The 17,381-nt window shown below is 38.3% G+C and overlaps 1 protein-coding gene across 7 annotated transcripts in view; it reads left to right on the plus strand.

Moving 5' to 3' along the window:
* The window catches only part of RFX3 (regulatory factor X3), a 275,646-nt gene that overhangs the window by 176,979 nt on the left and 81,286 nt on the right, over nucleotides 1–17,381 (plus strand). For all 7 annotated transcript variants that reach the window (XM_034647224.1, XM_002919098.4, XM_034647226.1 and 4 more), the window contains one exon: nucleotides 1,569–1,827. In XM_034647224.1, the coding sequence (XP_034503115.1) occupies nucleotides 1,569–1,827 (259 nt within the window). The remainder of the gene's footprint in view (nucleotides 1–1,568; nucleotides 1,828–17,381) is intronic.

A 17,381-nucleotide genomic window follows, 5' to 3' on the forward strand; every position in this document is an offset into this window, starting at 1 on the left:
GAATTATTTAGAAGGTAAAACTGGTAAGACTTAGTGACTGAGTCTGGATGAGGACAGTGTCAGTAATAATTTCCAAAGCTGGGGATGGAGGGGCTGCCCTCTGCTGGGGTGGGGGGGGGATATAGGAAAAGGAGCAAGAGAGAAAGGGAATTTCTTTTTAGCCATAAGTTAAATTTTATATATGGGCACTAGTCATTTATCATGGGGTTTCCTAGTGGAGATAACCAGGTGGCCGTTAGAAATCCAGATTTTATTTCTTCAAGTATAACCACAAAGTAGAGATACTAACCCATGTAAGGTCATTTACTATGACTGTGTATATGGTAAAAATAGGTGGTCTGAATAATAATGAGAAAAAATAAGAGCCAAAAATGGAGACCTCAGAAAATACTAGTATTTAAAATGCCAGAAAACTAGAGCCTCCAAAAGGTCCTTTAAAAGTAGTGGTGAAAAAAAGCAAAAAGTGGACAAGAAATGCCATAGAAACCAAGGAGCAAGAGAGGTTAGGACCGAAAGACTCTCTATATACATAGAAAATGTCTGAGAACATACACACCAAATTGTCAGTAGTGGCTGGCTGTGGGGTGTGGGGTTGAAGAGAATGATGACAGAACTGGGAATTTTCATTGGATATTTGAATTTTTTTTTAAAATGAAAGTATTTTCTACCTCTCTGTACTATTTTTGCAACTTGTTGTGAGCTTATAATTATTTCAGAATGAGAAGTGAAAACCAAAGTCAGGTTAAAATGTAAGTGATAGTCCATTGGAAATGAAAAATAAATCAAGCAAATAAGCTGCTTAATCAGAACAGGAGAAGGAAGGAAAGGGCAACATGGAGTGGTCAACAATGTCGTGCTGCAGATAGGTCAGAAAAGATAAGGACTGACAGCAGCCTTTTAGCTTGGTATTTAGATTTGGTCACAAGCGACCTTATTAAAAGCAACTGCAGTAAAAAGCTAAGGGCAGAAACTTCACTGCGTTTGTTGCCACGTAGAAAGTAAGGATGTGAAGAAGTGGCGTAGTCATCTCCTCAGGGAGGAACCTGAGTGTGGAGGAAGAGAAAGAGGTAGAGATAGGGATTGAGGGGCCAATGAGAGTGAACGGTTTGCTCAGGGTCCTTACGGTGGCAAGAAAGAGATCCATGCAGACTCCCTAGGTCATGCATGGAGGTTTATTGCAAGTCATCTAGGCATGGGAAGTAGCCCGGGGAGTCGACTTGCGAGCCCCTTTTTCTCAAACTGGGATCTGCAGGAAGTGTTATACGGAATCGGAGAAGTCGCTCAGCAAGATTTCTTGGCGGGATGAGACCTGAGTTTATGTATGTGCGGGAAGCAGGCACCAGTCGAGGGCAAAAGCTCCCAAGTACAGAGGAATGTTGAGGTACTTACTAAGGGAACGTACCCTTCGTTTCTGGAATGAAATTTCATATGAAAGTGCAAAACTCTCCTTGTCCCAAAGACTAGGCTAACTGATACATTTTAAGCATATATTCACGCTGGGAAAAAAATTCATTAAGATGATATAAATAAGCTACTAAATTGCTTCCTTTTTCCTTCTTCTTCTAAAGCCGAACAACAACTTATCCTTACACAGAAACGCAGATGTACAGCCAAAACACTGGAGGGAATTACTTTGATACTCAAGGGAGTTCTGCACAGGTGACTACGGTGGTGTCGTCCCACAGCATGGTGGGCACTGGTGGGATTCAGATGGGCGTCACGGGAGGACAACTCATCAGTAGCTCTGGAGGGACCTATCTCATCGGCAATTCAATGGAGAACTCCGGTCACTCCGTGACACATACCACTCGGGCCTCCCCAGCGACAGTAAGTATTTGAGTTTTTATTTGTTTAAGTTAGCTTCTTTGTAGCCTCTGTGGTACATTTTCCTCTCTAGAGGGAAGAAAACAACACAGACTGGGCACAAATGCATTGAGCAGTTTTAGTACTGTGGTATAATCCAGAATATGGTCCATGTGGTACTATGCAGAATGATACCGCTATGTCCCCCACAATTACGTGAGTTGGAAAGTTTTTATGAATAATGGGAAGAGAGGTGAGTCTTACTCACGAATGCTGATTTTCATAGGCTTCCTTCAGTGATATTCAGTAAAATACTGTAGATTTCTACTGAAAGAACTTACTTTTATCTTAGGCTGATTTACACTGACTTATGAAGAGTAAAATACAACTGAGTTTGAATTTTCACATCTTTCAACAGTAGTCTTTACGTTAACTCATCACCAGAGAAGTTACCACATGCGCAGCATTTCTCAAACCTTAGACATTTAGTTTGGACATATTCACCTATGTCACCTGTGTGATTATTTACTTAATGTATTTTTTTAAATCGATTCACATCTAAAATAGAAAACCATGTGTAATTTTTTTCTGAAGTGTATAAAAACCCAAACTTAAATAGTAAAGTTGGAAGTGTTTACCCATGTGCCATATGATAAAGTCCCTCTGTTCAACCACAGAGACACTTTGGGAAGGACTGATCTAGGTGATTCCAATGAAAGAACATCTATGTCAGGTTTCTAAAATTTAATACAAATATTTACTTTGACACAGATTTTAATGTATTAGATTGCTTTCCTAGAAATAGTAATAACAAGCTGTGTAGAATTTGATATCATCAAACTCCGTGTCCTGAGCTTTCAAGTCTCACCTCAGCTAAGTATAAGGAGGATAATCACTGAGAACCCCCGCCCCAGCTAAAGTAGCAATGGAATTGATTATGTAAGTGCTTCATGTAAAAGGGGGCTGGGGATTTGAATTAAGTGCATTTCATAATCTTGCTGTGTATTTTGTTCTTATAATGAAATAGAGGTAGAAACAACTTGGGTAGGAAATAATTATGAGAGGCTTTACATTTCTCATTTTATGGATTTTCCTGAAGATATAATATGTACTTGGTAAGTATTTTGTGTATATTTTTTATGTTTGTAATCATTACATGTGTTCAGACTTTCATCACTTAGTACCTTTTCCCTAATCCATTTCTGAAAGCTCATTATATTTAATTTACTGTTTCCTGCTAACATCAGAACAGATGCCTAGCCATTCTGAGGAAGAGCTCTTTTTTGTACTTTTTTCTTTGTGTTTTTGAAGCATTTCTTATGTGTGTTTGTCTCTTGCTTTGGATAACACTAAATATGACATTTCTAAACTTTTTAGTCACGCCGGTATATTTGTGTAGATTAGAAACTAAATTATAGCTTCTCTGGACCTCAATTCCCCTAGCAGTAAAATAAGGGCTTAGTTAAACTAAATGATATCCTACTTTCCTTCCAGCTTTAAAATCATAATATTTACAAAGGAACTATAAAATGTTCTAGGTGTAAAAATAACTATATCTTTACTGTAAAAGGAAAGGAGGTAGATCAGGTGTGGGTATGTTATAGCATTCCTGATAAAGGCCACCCAGAAAGTCATTTTCAGTGAAAAGGGGAACACTTGCCACTTACCAGGGCATTAGGAAAACTGAAAAATGGAGAGAAAGAGTTATTTTCCACTGTCCTTTCACCCACTCTCTGCCATGCCGGCATACCATCTGCCCATCCCCAATCCTTCTCCTTACCTTTCTCCAGGCATCGCTGTTTGTCTTCACACTGACTGCAGGCTCTCTGCTAAATATTGTCATTCACTGGATGTGGGTTTACTAAACTTACTGGTGTTATCCCTGAGTTAATAAAATTGATTATTTTGGGTCATGGCAATACAGGTACAAATATAACAGAGTAAGTTTTATAGTTTGTTTTTTGTTTGTTTTGTTTTGTTTTCTAAGTAGAGTATGAAAAGTGACATTACTTTTTAAGTTATCCATCACACAAACTTGATGTGTAATTTTTATTATGTTAATTGGTAAATTAAATTGACACTTAACTGAATTATAGTAACTGGGCATAGTGGAAACCTATTAAAAAACCATCGATTCATAGTATCAACTGTATATATTAATTGACACTTTTTAAAAAACATTAATACTTAAGGTTCTCTTGTTGAGATTGGTTTTTTTTGGTAGCTTGTTTTCTTTTTTTACAAGAAAGTTTCCTTGTTAGCAAAAGGAATAAAAAAGTTAAATAAAAAGATAACTTTGCATGAAAAAATCATAAGGTCAAAGCACAAATGATAGTGTCCTATGACGTATATAATCTATATATCTGCTAGTGTTTATTGCATTATCTTGCATTGTTACCAAAATTTATATTAGATTTAGACCTCCCCTCTCGATAGTGCAAAAGATCTTCATCTCCCTCATTCACAATGAAGTGGTGATTCTGTGTACAATTTCACATCTGTTAATCTAGTAAAGTCAACAAAGTTTAAGTGCCGTGCAACCTATTTATGATTTTCTACCATTCTCCTTTTGCCAAATGTTAGAAAATTTGTAGCTTCTGGTTGTTTAGACTCCTAGAGCTCAAGATTTTTTTGGTAGGTACCATGTCATTAAAGGGAATTTGCTTATTTTCATGTGTCGTTTTCATTCTCTGTGGAACCGTATGAGCACCATCTTGAGCAACTTGTTGGTCAAGACTCAAGGCGCTCCTTTCAAACATTGAGCCAGGCTGTGCCATTGAAGTTCATTTCTCTGGCTGTTCTCTAGTGTTCAACCGATCACCTATAGCATGCTTAACGCGACAGACCGGGTAGCGAAGCCTATACTGTGGCCGGAATTCCTACCTGGGAAATAGTCAGTTGGGCTATTGCTTAAGAGGCTATAATAAACAGAATGTATAGTCAATTAACTCAGTTGATGTGAAACTGAAAACTAGTTAAGTTTTGAGCTCTTGGGAACAACACAGAACTTTACTCAGTTCATGGGCAGCCAGGTTTCCTGCTCTGGTTCTCAGTATAATTGCCTTGACTCTCTCTTACATTTGACCTCAGTCTATACAGAAATACTTCTATCTAAATTTAGTAGGACTAACTTCTGGCTCAAAGAAAAGTGTATTCCAATGTTCAAACCCAGTTCTCATATGCCAATAGAAACAAAAAGATAATTTCAAATTGAAGCCATTACTAAGAAAAATAAATAGCACTTGAAATATTTTCTTACCTAGTCTAATATTCAGTGTACAACCATCTTTCTTATACTAGGAGGATCTCTGAGTAATTAATGTGGAATTTGCATTTGAGCATATGATTTCCTTTAGCTTTATAAGTTTAAATGACAAAGCATTTTACATAACGTGTTTTAGTGTTTGATCTTTGCATTGTAAAAGTTTTCAGATTTCAAGTTACATAGAAGTATCAGAATTTTCCGAAAGATTATGGTGGTACCATATACAGTTTTATTTTATGAATATATATTGTGGTATAAACTACTGATACTCAGATATGGTCAAAATACTCTTTCTCCTTTTACTTACTGTATTTTTTTACTTGGTCAGTGGAGTCCATATGTATAAGTTATGTGTATATATACGCACACATATATGTATCTATATATATGTTTTTACTTATATAAATATACACACATATTAATAGGCATTTCCTGCTGATAGTATTAAATAAGTTTCAAAAAGATTAATATTTTTAATGGAACATCATTGGACGTGGTTCAGCTAAGTTACTACTTGAATAAATGTTTTATGTTTTATTGAATTAATAATGCTAGGGATCTATTTATTGTTAGTATTTCAGTGGCACATGGATATTGATGTGAAGGAGTTAGCCCCAGACACAACTCTGAACCATCATACTTTGATCTTTCTCCTAACTGCATCACCATGATGTTTCCTTGTGTGTCTTTATTCATTTAAAACTCTTACTCTCCTGGAGCACCTGGCTGGCTCAGTCGGTTAAACGTCTGCCTTCAGCTCAGGTCATGCTCTTAGGGTCCTGGGCTGGAGCCCCGTGTTGGGCTCCCTGCTCAGTGGAGAGGCTGCTTCTCCCTCTGCCCCCACCTCAAATAAATAAATAAAAAATCTTAAAAAAAAAAAAAAACCTCTTATTTTTCTTCATTATTGTTCTGTAGAACCACATCATTTGTAGAATTTTAGAATTTTGGAACCTGAACCCAATTTGCATTTGAGGGTCAAAACCTTGTGATTGTCGTTAGTGATATTTTTGTGCTCGTCACAACATAGTTTACTTTATACCAGACTTTATAATAATTAGCAATTTAAGAAGCTTTATTTACTCACTTCTCCATAAAATAACATTTGTGTTCTTATAATTAGATGGTTATTTATGGAATTTTTTTTCTTCTTGTTAACTAAATAAGATTACATTAATCATTTTTAGACTGTGATAGGAAAGCTAATTTTTATACCTTTCTACATATACATTTAGTAACTATATATGTTAAACGGCCCTTGCTAAAAGTAGATCCCACCAAGAGGCACAAGGAAAATGTGTTGAAACTAATATTGTTCATATCTCTCCCTCTTTTGATTAACGTAAAATACCGTAATTTCTTTCAGTTACCTGGAAGAAAATTCGAATGTCCTTCTGCTGCTTTAGAAGCCTAGCTGATGTAATTTAGAAGGTTAAGATTTGTTTAAGAGTTAGAGGTGCTTTTATTTCTTTATTCTTGGGTTTACGTGTTTATGGATTCAGTGTAAGGGAATTTCTTTTTTCTGGAAAGATGAACGGATGGGGAGTCTGGCTGCCTCAGTCGGTAGAACGTACACTCTTGATGCTGGGGTTATAACTTCGAGCCCCACGTTGGGTGTAGAGATTGCTTGAGAAAAAAAAATATAGATGAATGAATGTGTTTAGCGCCTCCAGAAAATGCTTTTGCCCATCTTATTCCTTTGCTGGAGTGGTAACCAGTGGCCCTTTATTCTGTTTTTATTAATTTGTGTATATGCATTAGTCACACATTCTTAAGTAGCACAAGTGAAAAGATCTAGGAGAGTGCATGATGCAGTGTCCTCTGACCCTGTTCCTCAGGCTTTTCCTTAGAGGCAACCATATGTGTCAGGTTCTCCGAGTATCGAGCTAGAGATGCTCCGTGAATATACTAGCGGAATGTCTCTCTCTCTCTACTGCTCGTTACATTTAAAAAAATACAAATAGTAACTAAACAATATTGCATCTCGTTTTGTTTTGTTTTGTTTTTTGTGTTTTTTTTTTTTCTCACCTAACACTGTACCTCAGAGATTCTTTTTCACGTCAGTCCTGGAAGGGCTTCCTCATATTTATAGGAAATGACTGTTATAGAAAGTGGCGAACTACCGTAGGGTCTCTCTTACCAAAGGAAGAAAAAGAAACAGTTGAAATAATGTTGAATTACGGGTTATGACTATCTAGAGGTGGAAAAGCAAAATAGTCACGTGAGATGAAAATTTCTGTTTCATTATCATATAGAAAGATATGCCTGGAAGAAAATCTTTTAAAGGTGTGCATAAATTGTGCATAAATCAATTATTTTGTATATTATATTTCATATATTACAGAAATAATTATTTCTATTTTAAATAATTTTCTTAGTCTCCAATTAGTCTCGGTGATAAAAATAAAAACAGAAAACAAAGCACTTCTCCACTGATTTTGGCAGAAGCGTGTATGTCCGTTATGATCTTAGCATTTTCTGTTTTCCTGTGCCCCGTTTTCTCTACGCCAACTTGAGCCCTCACATGAATCTCCTCCGAGAGAGTACCATGAATCCTCTGCTTCCTGTACTAAATCCTAAATTGACTGAAGGTTCTGGGACCTCATTCTCCAAGCACTTAATAAAATGGGACTTTGAGTGACTGGTGGTCTCCATCGCTTCATCTGTATTCCATTCAGCCGTCAGTCAGTTCCACTCTGCTCCAGGCTTGAAGCCGATAAGATCTAGAGGCAGTAATTTTACGGTTAAGGCTGTAAGACATTCCACTCCTAGAAATCTTGATAAACTAGAAGGTTAAGACAAACAGAATGACAGGGGCCTTCAGCCTCTCCTGAGCATAGCCGATGGGTTCCCCTGAATTTCTAAAGCCAAGTATAATGAGTTATTTTAATTTTTAGCCATTTCCTCGTGAAACAGGATTTCAGAACACAGGGGTGTTGTAAACATGCCGAAAAGGGCTCGATTCTATTTCCCGTGAAATCTAGATTAGGGAAGTTTCATGATGTTTGTAAATTGTACTCAATGAATATGGAAATAAGCTACGTTCCAGGTGACCTCTTGTACAACTCTTGCTTTATCCTTGTATTTATAAGTCAATTTCCAATTAATTTACTAGTTTGGAGCTACTCTAGATTTTGAAGGAGAAAAAAATCACTTGTGTTTCACTCCTGGAGACCAGGTGATCCAGATAAAAGATGCAATGGATTGGTGACAAATTAAAATACACCATAGTCTGTGTGTTACATACGAGTCATTATTAGACCCATACGATTTTTTATTATGCTTTTATTTTAATTCCAGTATAGTTAAGCTACAGGGCTGTATTAGTTTCAGGTGTGCAATGCTGTGATTTGCCAAGCCCATACATCACAGGCAGTGCCCTCCTGCATCCCCATCACCGGTTTCCCCCATCCCTCCCCCCCACCTCCCCTCCGTTAACCATCGTCAGCTTGTTCTCTATAGTTATGAGTCTGTTTCTTGGTTTGTTTCTCTCTTTTTCCTCTTTGCTCATTTGTTTAGTTTCTTAAATTCCATATATGAGTGGAATCATGTGGTATGTGTCTTTCTGTCTGACTTACTTCGCTTAGTATTGTGCTCTGTCACTCTGTCTGTGTGGTTGCAAATGGCAAGATTTCATTCCTTTTTGTCGCTGAGTAATATTCCATGCTGTATATATACCACATCTTTCTAATCCATTCATCCATCAAAGGACACTTGGGCTGCGTTCATTATCTTGGCTACTGTAAATAATGCTGCAATAAACAGACATGCATGTATCCCTTTGAATTAGTTTAGTTTAGGGTTTTTTTGGAGTTTGTGTGTGTGTGTGTGTGTGTGTGTATTTGGGATAAATACGCAGTATTGTGACTACTGCATCATAGGGTAGTTAGGCCCGTAACATTTTAATACTGACTGTTCCACTGGCCCATGCCTTCTCATTTAATGAGGGAAAACACAACACAATGCCTATGACCAATTACCAGTTTTCAAATGAGAGAAAATTTCTCCGTGTTCCCATGTTTATCAGTTCATCCTCCAAAAGCATGTGGTTTGATTACCACCTCCTCAGCATGCATAACTACAGTTGTGTTTATTAGCCGCAGAATTATCTGATTTCTTTTAAAACCTAGCTATTGTGTTTGATTATAACTATTGGTACCCATAAATTTCACTGGCTAAGACTTTGGTAATCTAACTGTGGAATGTTAGAAGTAATTTTGCACATTTATTTTAAGTTTATTACTTATAAGTTTTAGTACCTTTTCCATCGACCTTGTAGGAAAGGAAGATGTGAGGTTTTTAATCATGCTTTGAAAATTACAAGAAAGGTGTAGTTAGATAAGAAAGAAAAATATGAAAATAGAAAGGAGATAAAGAGGTCAGCATTGCAGACGATATAATTGTATACCTGATAAAGTCCATGAGCATCAAATGAAAAGCTATAACAAATAATAAGAGAATTTAGTAAAATTAATATTCAATTAAATCAGTAGCTTTTCTAGATATAAACAATAGTAAGAAAATATTATGGAAGCAAAGATCTCATCTATTATAAATTTAAAATATACCATGTAGTAAAGTAACAATATTATGTGCAAGATCCAGCTGCTAAATAAAACTTTAAAGTTCCTAAGGGACACAAAAAGAAGTTTGCATAATTGAAAAAACAAGTTTCAGTATCAAACGTTTTGAATCTTCTTAAATTAACTTTAATATTTCAATATGAACCCAATCAAAATACCAATAGATTTTGTTCTTTTTATAAGAAAGCCTGTTTATATAAATAAACATGCAAGAATAGTGAAGGAAATTTTGTAAAAAGAGAAAAAATGGAGAGTGGAGTGGGATGTTAACAGCCCTACAATTTGATTTCAAACATATTATAAAGTTACAATAATTCAAACAGAATTGCTGGCACATGAATGGATCCGTATGGACCAGTGGTGGACTAAAGACCATAAGCAGGCCTAATGAGTGTAGGAGTATAGTGTATGGTAAAGGTAGCATTGTCTGTCAGTGGAGAAATGGTTGATTATTAATAAATGATTGGAACAACTGGATAACTATTTAGAAAAGAAAAGTAGATTGGTTCCATCCATTAACTCCTGATACAAAGATTCATTGCACTTGGATGGAAAAATGCATTTTATCATTATCTTTCATAGTGATGAAACATGATGTAAAATCCAGAAGCTACCAAGAATATCTCAAAAACCAGCTACATACAGGGGAAGCATTCCCTCTGACAAAAGCCACAGTAAATAAAGGCAACAGTGAAACAACCTGGCATAAAGTTTGAGACATTGTATCTGAAGAACTAATTTGTTTAATGAATAGACCACTCTTATAAATCCATGAGAAAAACAGAAAAAGACCAAAAAACGACGAAAGTATGTGAGTGAGCAGCCCCCTGAAAAGGAAATGAAAAATAAACCACAAAGAGAGACTGTCATACAGGTGAGGCTGGAGAATTCAGTCAGCCTTGCCAAGGGTGCAAAGAAACCAGCCCTCTGGCTCACTGTTAAGAGGAATCTAAATTGGCACAGACAGGATTGGAGAGCGCTATGGGAATTTTTATAAAAACTGAAAATACACATATCCTTTGACCCTGGGAGTGTACTTCTAGTAATTTATCCTGATGATACGCTTACATACGTGAGATGCTGCGTGAACAGCCATATTCACTGTAGAGTTAAATAACAGGAAAACTGGGGAAAGGCTAACTGTCCATCAACAGGGAAATAGTTAAATAAATTTTGGTGCATTTGTTCATTCAGTGGAATTCTAGACAGCCAGTCAAGAATGAGGCAGCGTGTGTATGTACACATGTATACATAGAGGAGAATACATACATAGAGATCGAGAGAGGTGGAAAGATCTCCATATTGTTAAGTGAAAAAGCGAGAGGTAGTGTGTGTGTGCTTAAATAGAAACATGCATTTGCATATGCTTATATAAGCACAAAGATCTCTAGAAGAATGCTTGAAGAAAAAAATGTGGAGACATGTGAATACATTATTTATCTGAAAAAAAGGGATTTATTATTTCCAGAAATCTCAAGCAAGCCCTTGATGATTATAAAGTGTATCTACCTGGTCATGTTCCCTGAATGCATGCAGCCGATACACCCCTTTCTTTACGAGCCCAGTATAAAGACTGTCAATGAGGTGTCACAATTCGAATGAAATCTTGTACCTGGAAGAAATCCTCCTTTATTCTGTTCAGAGAACAGAAACTGGCATTAAATTTAGTAAAGATCTTTGGATCTACTCTTATTCAGCATTTTGGAGCGAAAGTGAATGTTTGCTGTTTGTATTCGTGTACTTGGAGTCTGGACTATTTAATCGCTCACTCACTCAGGCACATATTGAGCCATCAGTGTGGACCAGGCACGTGCTTTTAGGAGTATAAGGGTTTACAATGTGGGTACCGGAGCCAGTTCTGGCCTACCAGAAAGCTGCCTGATCCTCGAAGGCAAAAAAGGAAATCCACAAATAGCCTCCAGATTTCTTTAAAGTGGTTACTTTCACTTTTCTCTCTTACCACATTATTTTTTAAATCACAAATGTTAATGTGTTATACATTGATTAATTTTAGATTCACCAAAATTTTGTTTATCTTCTGGTTATGTTGCTAAGATAAATTGCAAAATTGCTTAAAGGTAGGGTCAGACTGGTAGGAGGAGAGCGAAAGAGAAGCAAAAATCTAAATAATACTTAGACTTCAAAATTGTTCTCTAAGAAGAGTTACCTCACACCATTGTAGGAACGAATGCCCACTGAAGGAGTAATTGCAGTCTGACCCTGACAAAGAAGAAAATTTTTGAGACTATTTTACTGCAGTGTTCCTCCAACTTGAATGTGCCTTCTCTGGGGCATTGATTAAATACATCACTGAAGCCCTCCCCCCGGAGCTTTTGATTCAGTGTGGGGAAGGGTCCAAGATTTGCATTCCTTACACGTGCCCAGGTGACTCCCGTAATGCTGATCACGACCACACTTGGAGAAATCCTGTTTTAGTGATTATGCAGACTAAATACAAAGTGAACATGTGCTTCGTACTCAGAATAATCTGTGAAAGGCAGATTTGAAATCTTATACATTTGAAAATGTAAACTTGGCCTTAAATCCTATCACTTAATTCTAACCCAGCAGGTTCCCGAAGGGTAATTCTAGCCCTGAGTGCTTATGGAATAGATGTGTCAGAAAATAGTTTCATTGTCACGCACTGATAATGCCAGTCTTTTGGGTCCTGGTGAGGGCAGAGGGATGTGGGCTGCACAGAGTGATCAGAGAAACCAAACCAGCAGTCTTGGTTTCAATCCACCAACTTAAGTCAAATGTTCTCAGAACACATTCAATTTATGCAAGTTTTTTTATCCAAATGTGTTTTTTTTTTCCTCATAAATATTTCAGAATAGCTTCAGGTGGTACAAAACTGCCAAAACTTCATGTTGAAAGCATAACAATTTAAATTTTTTCTCTAGATGTCATAAAATTATGTGAATGGAGAAGATTTTATATAGTTAGACATTTGCAAGACCTAAAACTTCTTTGCTCTGAATGCTTAGGCATGTAAGATTAAGATTTCATCGTTAGCTACTTTCTGGTTCAAGAGGAGACAGAAACCAAAGCTGTCTAGGAGTGTCATCTGGACATTTTTAATTTTTTTTTTTTAAAGAATTGAAGGAACAACATGTCCTGACTCTGTCAGTGTTAAGCTTCTTTTCAACATCGCTGTGTGTAATGTATTTACGTGTTGATTTCTGTATCATCTGAACGTACAGAAAGAACACTATCATATTCCGAGTCTGAGCTTTGGCGGGAGTGTTGCCATCTGCACTGTCAGACCTCCTGGGCCCAAGAGACATCTCTCGGTAGAGCCTTAGAAGAAGGGATCCAGGGATCTGCAGGGAACGGACTTAACTTCTGAGTGCAGAGTATTCAAAGTTGTAGGGTCACAGCCCACAGTAAGAAATACCTTTACATTGTGGCCCTGTGCGCGCGCGCACACACACACACACGTACACATCTAGATATACACAGATGGAGGATTATGTATATAAGTGTGTCATTCATATACAGGTGTCTGAAACCGGAGTTCCGCAGGATGGTATTTACGCATACGCTGTACAGGGACATCTGATTATTTTCTACTCTAGTTGATTTCGCTGATTTTCTAAAACTGCCGATCAGGACCCACATAATGGATGATGTCATAACCCACTACTGGGTTGCACCGTCCATTCTGAAAAGCACAGCTTTGGGCAAATTGAAGAGGAGAGCGGAGCCTTAGCTTTGTTTTGTGTTCTTGTTCATTGTTGTTGTGCATCTCTAACAAGTGTCTAGAGCCACACGTTGAAAAACCCTGTGTTGGAGCAGTTATAGAGACTGCAAGTCTCTATACAAAGTGCAGGTGTTCTTCCCTCTGATGTTCCTGGTTGGAGGGCTTCCTGTAGGAAATCCCGCCCACCCACCCCGCCCGTGCTGTCATTTATACACCAGGAGGCTGTCGTTTCTAGCAGGGTAAGTGTGGTGGCCATGTGTTGATGTTGGTCATCACAGATACCTTTTCTGAACAAAAGCCACCACGTAGAAACATTTCTGCCTTACTTGATCTCAAATGCAAACAAAATGTGAAGTCTTAAGAGTTCACGGGAGCAATTACCCCAAAGGAAATTTCCAGTCTTAAGTGTATTCTTTTGATTGGATTTCTCTAAAGAATTTACTATTCTTTCACAAAGAAAAAAAATGCTGTGTTAATTGGTGAGATTAATACAGTAACCTGTATGAACAAGAAAATATAAGGGGCACCTGGGTGGCACAGCGGTTGGGCGTCTGCCTTCGGCTCAGGACATGATCCCGGAGTCCTGGGATCGAGCCCCACATCAGGCTCTTCCGCTATGGGCCTGCTTCTTCCTCTCCCACTCCCCCTGCTTGTGTTCCCTCTCTCGCTGGCTGTCTCTATCTCTGTCGAATAAATAAATAAAATCTTTAAGAAAAAAAGAAAATATAATTATTATACATTAAAGATAACTATTTTATGATGATTAAAATGTGACTATCCATTTAAAACATTATGTTGCCTTTAACTTGATCACTTTGAAATCATTTTCAAGTAATACTTATCAATCATATTTAGACCATTTCCTATTAGAAAGTGATTTTCTAGTTTATTGACAGTAAACCATTTAGCAAATCTTAATTTTGCAGGCTGGTCCCTAGAAGAGAGTTTCATTTGATGTATTTGATATTTTGATTTGAAATATTCCATGATTTATATTTATATTGCATTTGCATAAAATGAAAATGATATTGAACTTCAAGGGATAAATCTTGTATTCCAGTCTCATATCTAATACCTGTGTAATCTGAAGAAAATCTTCCTCAATCCCAGAGAGCCTCAGTTTTCTAATCTGTGAAAAGGAGATAATATTGCTTGCCTTTCCGACTTCACAAAGTTGCTATGAAGATCACAAGAGAACTAATATAAAAAAGGCTTTATAAACCATAAAGCATTATAATATTACTTCTATTTTTAAATCACATTCTTTAACAGTTGGAACGGAAGGAAATAGTTTCTACCAAGAGACCAATTTTAATTATAGTGATAGTTGAATATATCAATCTTGACCTTTGGTCTTTAAAATAGATTAAAAAGCCATTTCAGAGTCAAGAGAATATGCCTTGACCTATAAAGACAATGAATAAGGTGATATAATTATTCTTTTTCCTTCTGTCTTATTAGCATGTAATGGAATGACTGGTTGATACGTACATTAAGAGAGAGCCCTAATTGTCCACAATGTGATACTCTATTTGAGTCATTGTATAGGCATACATAAATGGATATAGAAATCACATGTCCAAGGGGACCTCTCTTTTACCCCGTGTAACTCATGCAGAAGACTCTGTACCTCTTCACATTTCCCTGCATTTCAAACTGCAGTTTACCTTTTTGACATTATCCACTGCTCCTAAATGAACCCTGTGCTCCAGCCAGCCTTGATTACTTGTACTGCAGTACCTGGGAGTGGTAGAGATTTTACTGGTGATTTTGTAGGGGAAAAAAGCTGAGGCTTTAGCATCACCCTCTCCAGAACACAGTCACTCAAAGCTTCTTTGTACTTCCCTGTTCTCCCCAGTCTGCCCGTTGTTTGCGCAGGTGAGGTGAATGCTGACCTCCATCTTCCCAGATCCCCACCTCCTGTAAACCTCCCAACCCCCCAGCAGGGCACCTAAGCCTGAGAGCAACTCTGCAAAATGAGGGGTCAACTTATAATAATAAGAGGGGAATATAATGTTAGGGGAACTATAAATACCAATTGTAAATAATAATGGGAAAATTATAAATAATGGGGAAAATGGGTTTTTCTTATTAGATTTTTGTCTTTAAAAGTATTTGCTGCCTTAGAAGTACGGTATCGATCCCTTCTTTGAGCTTGGGAGAAGAGGATACAAACAGATACTTGCTGCACATTCAGACACCGCTCACCCGTCTTCTCCTCTTCCCATCCTCTTTTCCTAAGAGCTTGGGCAGGACTTTGCTCTGAAGTCCTTTTTGGGATACTGATTCTGGGTTGGATATTGTACAAGCCTCAGGGTAACCGTGGCTGGTTGGAGACTCTCCAATTGTCCTTGGTTCCCACGAGGCAGCATTAGCGTCAGAGTAACTGGAAAAGAGTTTGCAGCCTGGGTTTGAGGCCACGTGTTTATCATACTGTGTATCCATCCCCCATCAGATCATAGGTACCCTGGCCCCTTCAAGGTCTTCTTAGTGGGTTTGTTCTCTTTTTGTAGGAGCTCCACTGAGATTTATTTATTTTTTTCTCCTGGATATGAAATACAGCACTTCCCTGGCCTCTTCTGAATTTCTGATCCTAATTCCTTAGAAATCAGGAAAGACTTCCTTCACTGGTTCAGTCTGCCAGAGATGTATATACTTGGTATATTCTTAAAAATAATAGAGGTTTCTTCTGCCTTACAGAGACCACATTTTCTTTTTTTTCTCTTAAATCCACCACACACACACACACACACACACACACAGTCTGCCACACAAGAACTGTGGTTTGCTTGTTGCCATGTGGTTGTATTTTTATCACAGTTGTCATCATGTTACTTTCTGTACCAGAAGAGAAGTAGTTGGTATAGTCTCGAACTAGCACTCCAGACTTAGTATGGGGAGTCTTTTGCCCAAGTGAAGGAAACCCACTTACACCATTCCCTGGCTTTCGGTCTTTTGAGAACTCAGCGTTTGTGTGGGGAAGCTCGGGGCTACACCTGTATTCATTTTAATTCTCCAGTGACTAACTGGTGACAAAATCCCAAACATTTTTTTTAATATAGCAGCCAGTGTCCTTTTCCTCTTTCTTCACCCAAATTAAGCTTCACTGACAGCCAAACTCCCAGGGGTCCCTTCTCTCTGGTGAAGTCTCATTTCTCTGAATCATCTTCATGGTCAGTGACTCTCAGCGAGGTACTCCGTGCAGTCGCCATTTTTCACGTGATGCTCCGTAGTACGTTGTCGTACGACACACGGCAAAGAGGTCTTTGCATCTTCCTGCTACCGTGTGGTCAGAAGGAAGTGTGGCATGCGACTGTAGGAAGTTCTCATTACCTGCGCGTTGACGCTTCGGACTCGGTCAGGCATCAGTCCGGGCTGCCTCTGAGCCTCGGAGGCCACACGTGATTCCCAGGGCTGGAGAACGTCTCATTTACCTCTCTTGCTCTTCTGCCCCCGAGGCCTGCCACTCCTTGAGACTGCAGCAGCCTGTCTAAACACAGTGCAAAATCCTCTCCTCGCATTGCTGAAAATACGTCTGCGGTAGGATGGAAGCAGTTTCCTAACTTCGGCAGAGAACCACCCCCAGAGTCGATTCCCATTCTCACGGGAGCCCTGCGTTAAGCTGGTGAATCTGGAGGGTTTTAAAATCATCCCTAGTACAGTGATGAGGATCTTTTTTTTATCTTCCAGAAAAAAGTGATTTTTTCTAGGAAGTCATGTGGCCAGATTGTCTGGAATGGACAGCCATTTCTTACCTGGTCTTTCACACGGGGAGTTCGTTGGAGTCCCTCACCCCAGTAATCCCACTTAATGCTCTGAGAGCCTCTCTCTCCAGGCCAGACGTCTCATGTCAGGTGCAGCATCCCACCATTTGGTCTCAGAAGAGTTGCCATAGCTTCTTTTCTGATTGTGGGGCAACAGTCCGGGGTCACCTGAACCAGCCTAAACTCCCAAGCACCACGTATCCTAGCAGGAGATAATCGCAGAGACGATGTAGACACTCCAGGGTGATCATTCAGTAAGAGGTACA

This window comes from Ailuropoda melanoleuca, chromosome 17 (assembly GCF_002007445.2).
Source record: "Ailuropoda melanoleuca isolate Jingjing chromosome 17, ASM200744v2, whole genome shotgun sequence".
NCBI lineage: Eukaryota > Metazoa > Chordata > Mammalia > Carnivora > Ursidae > Ailuropoda > Ailuropoda melanoleuca.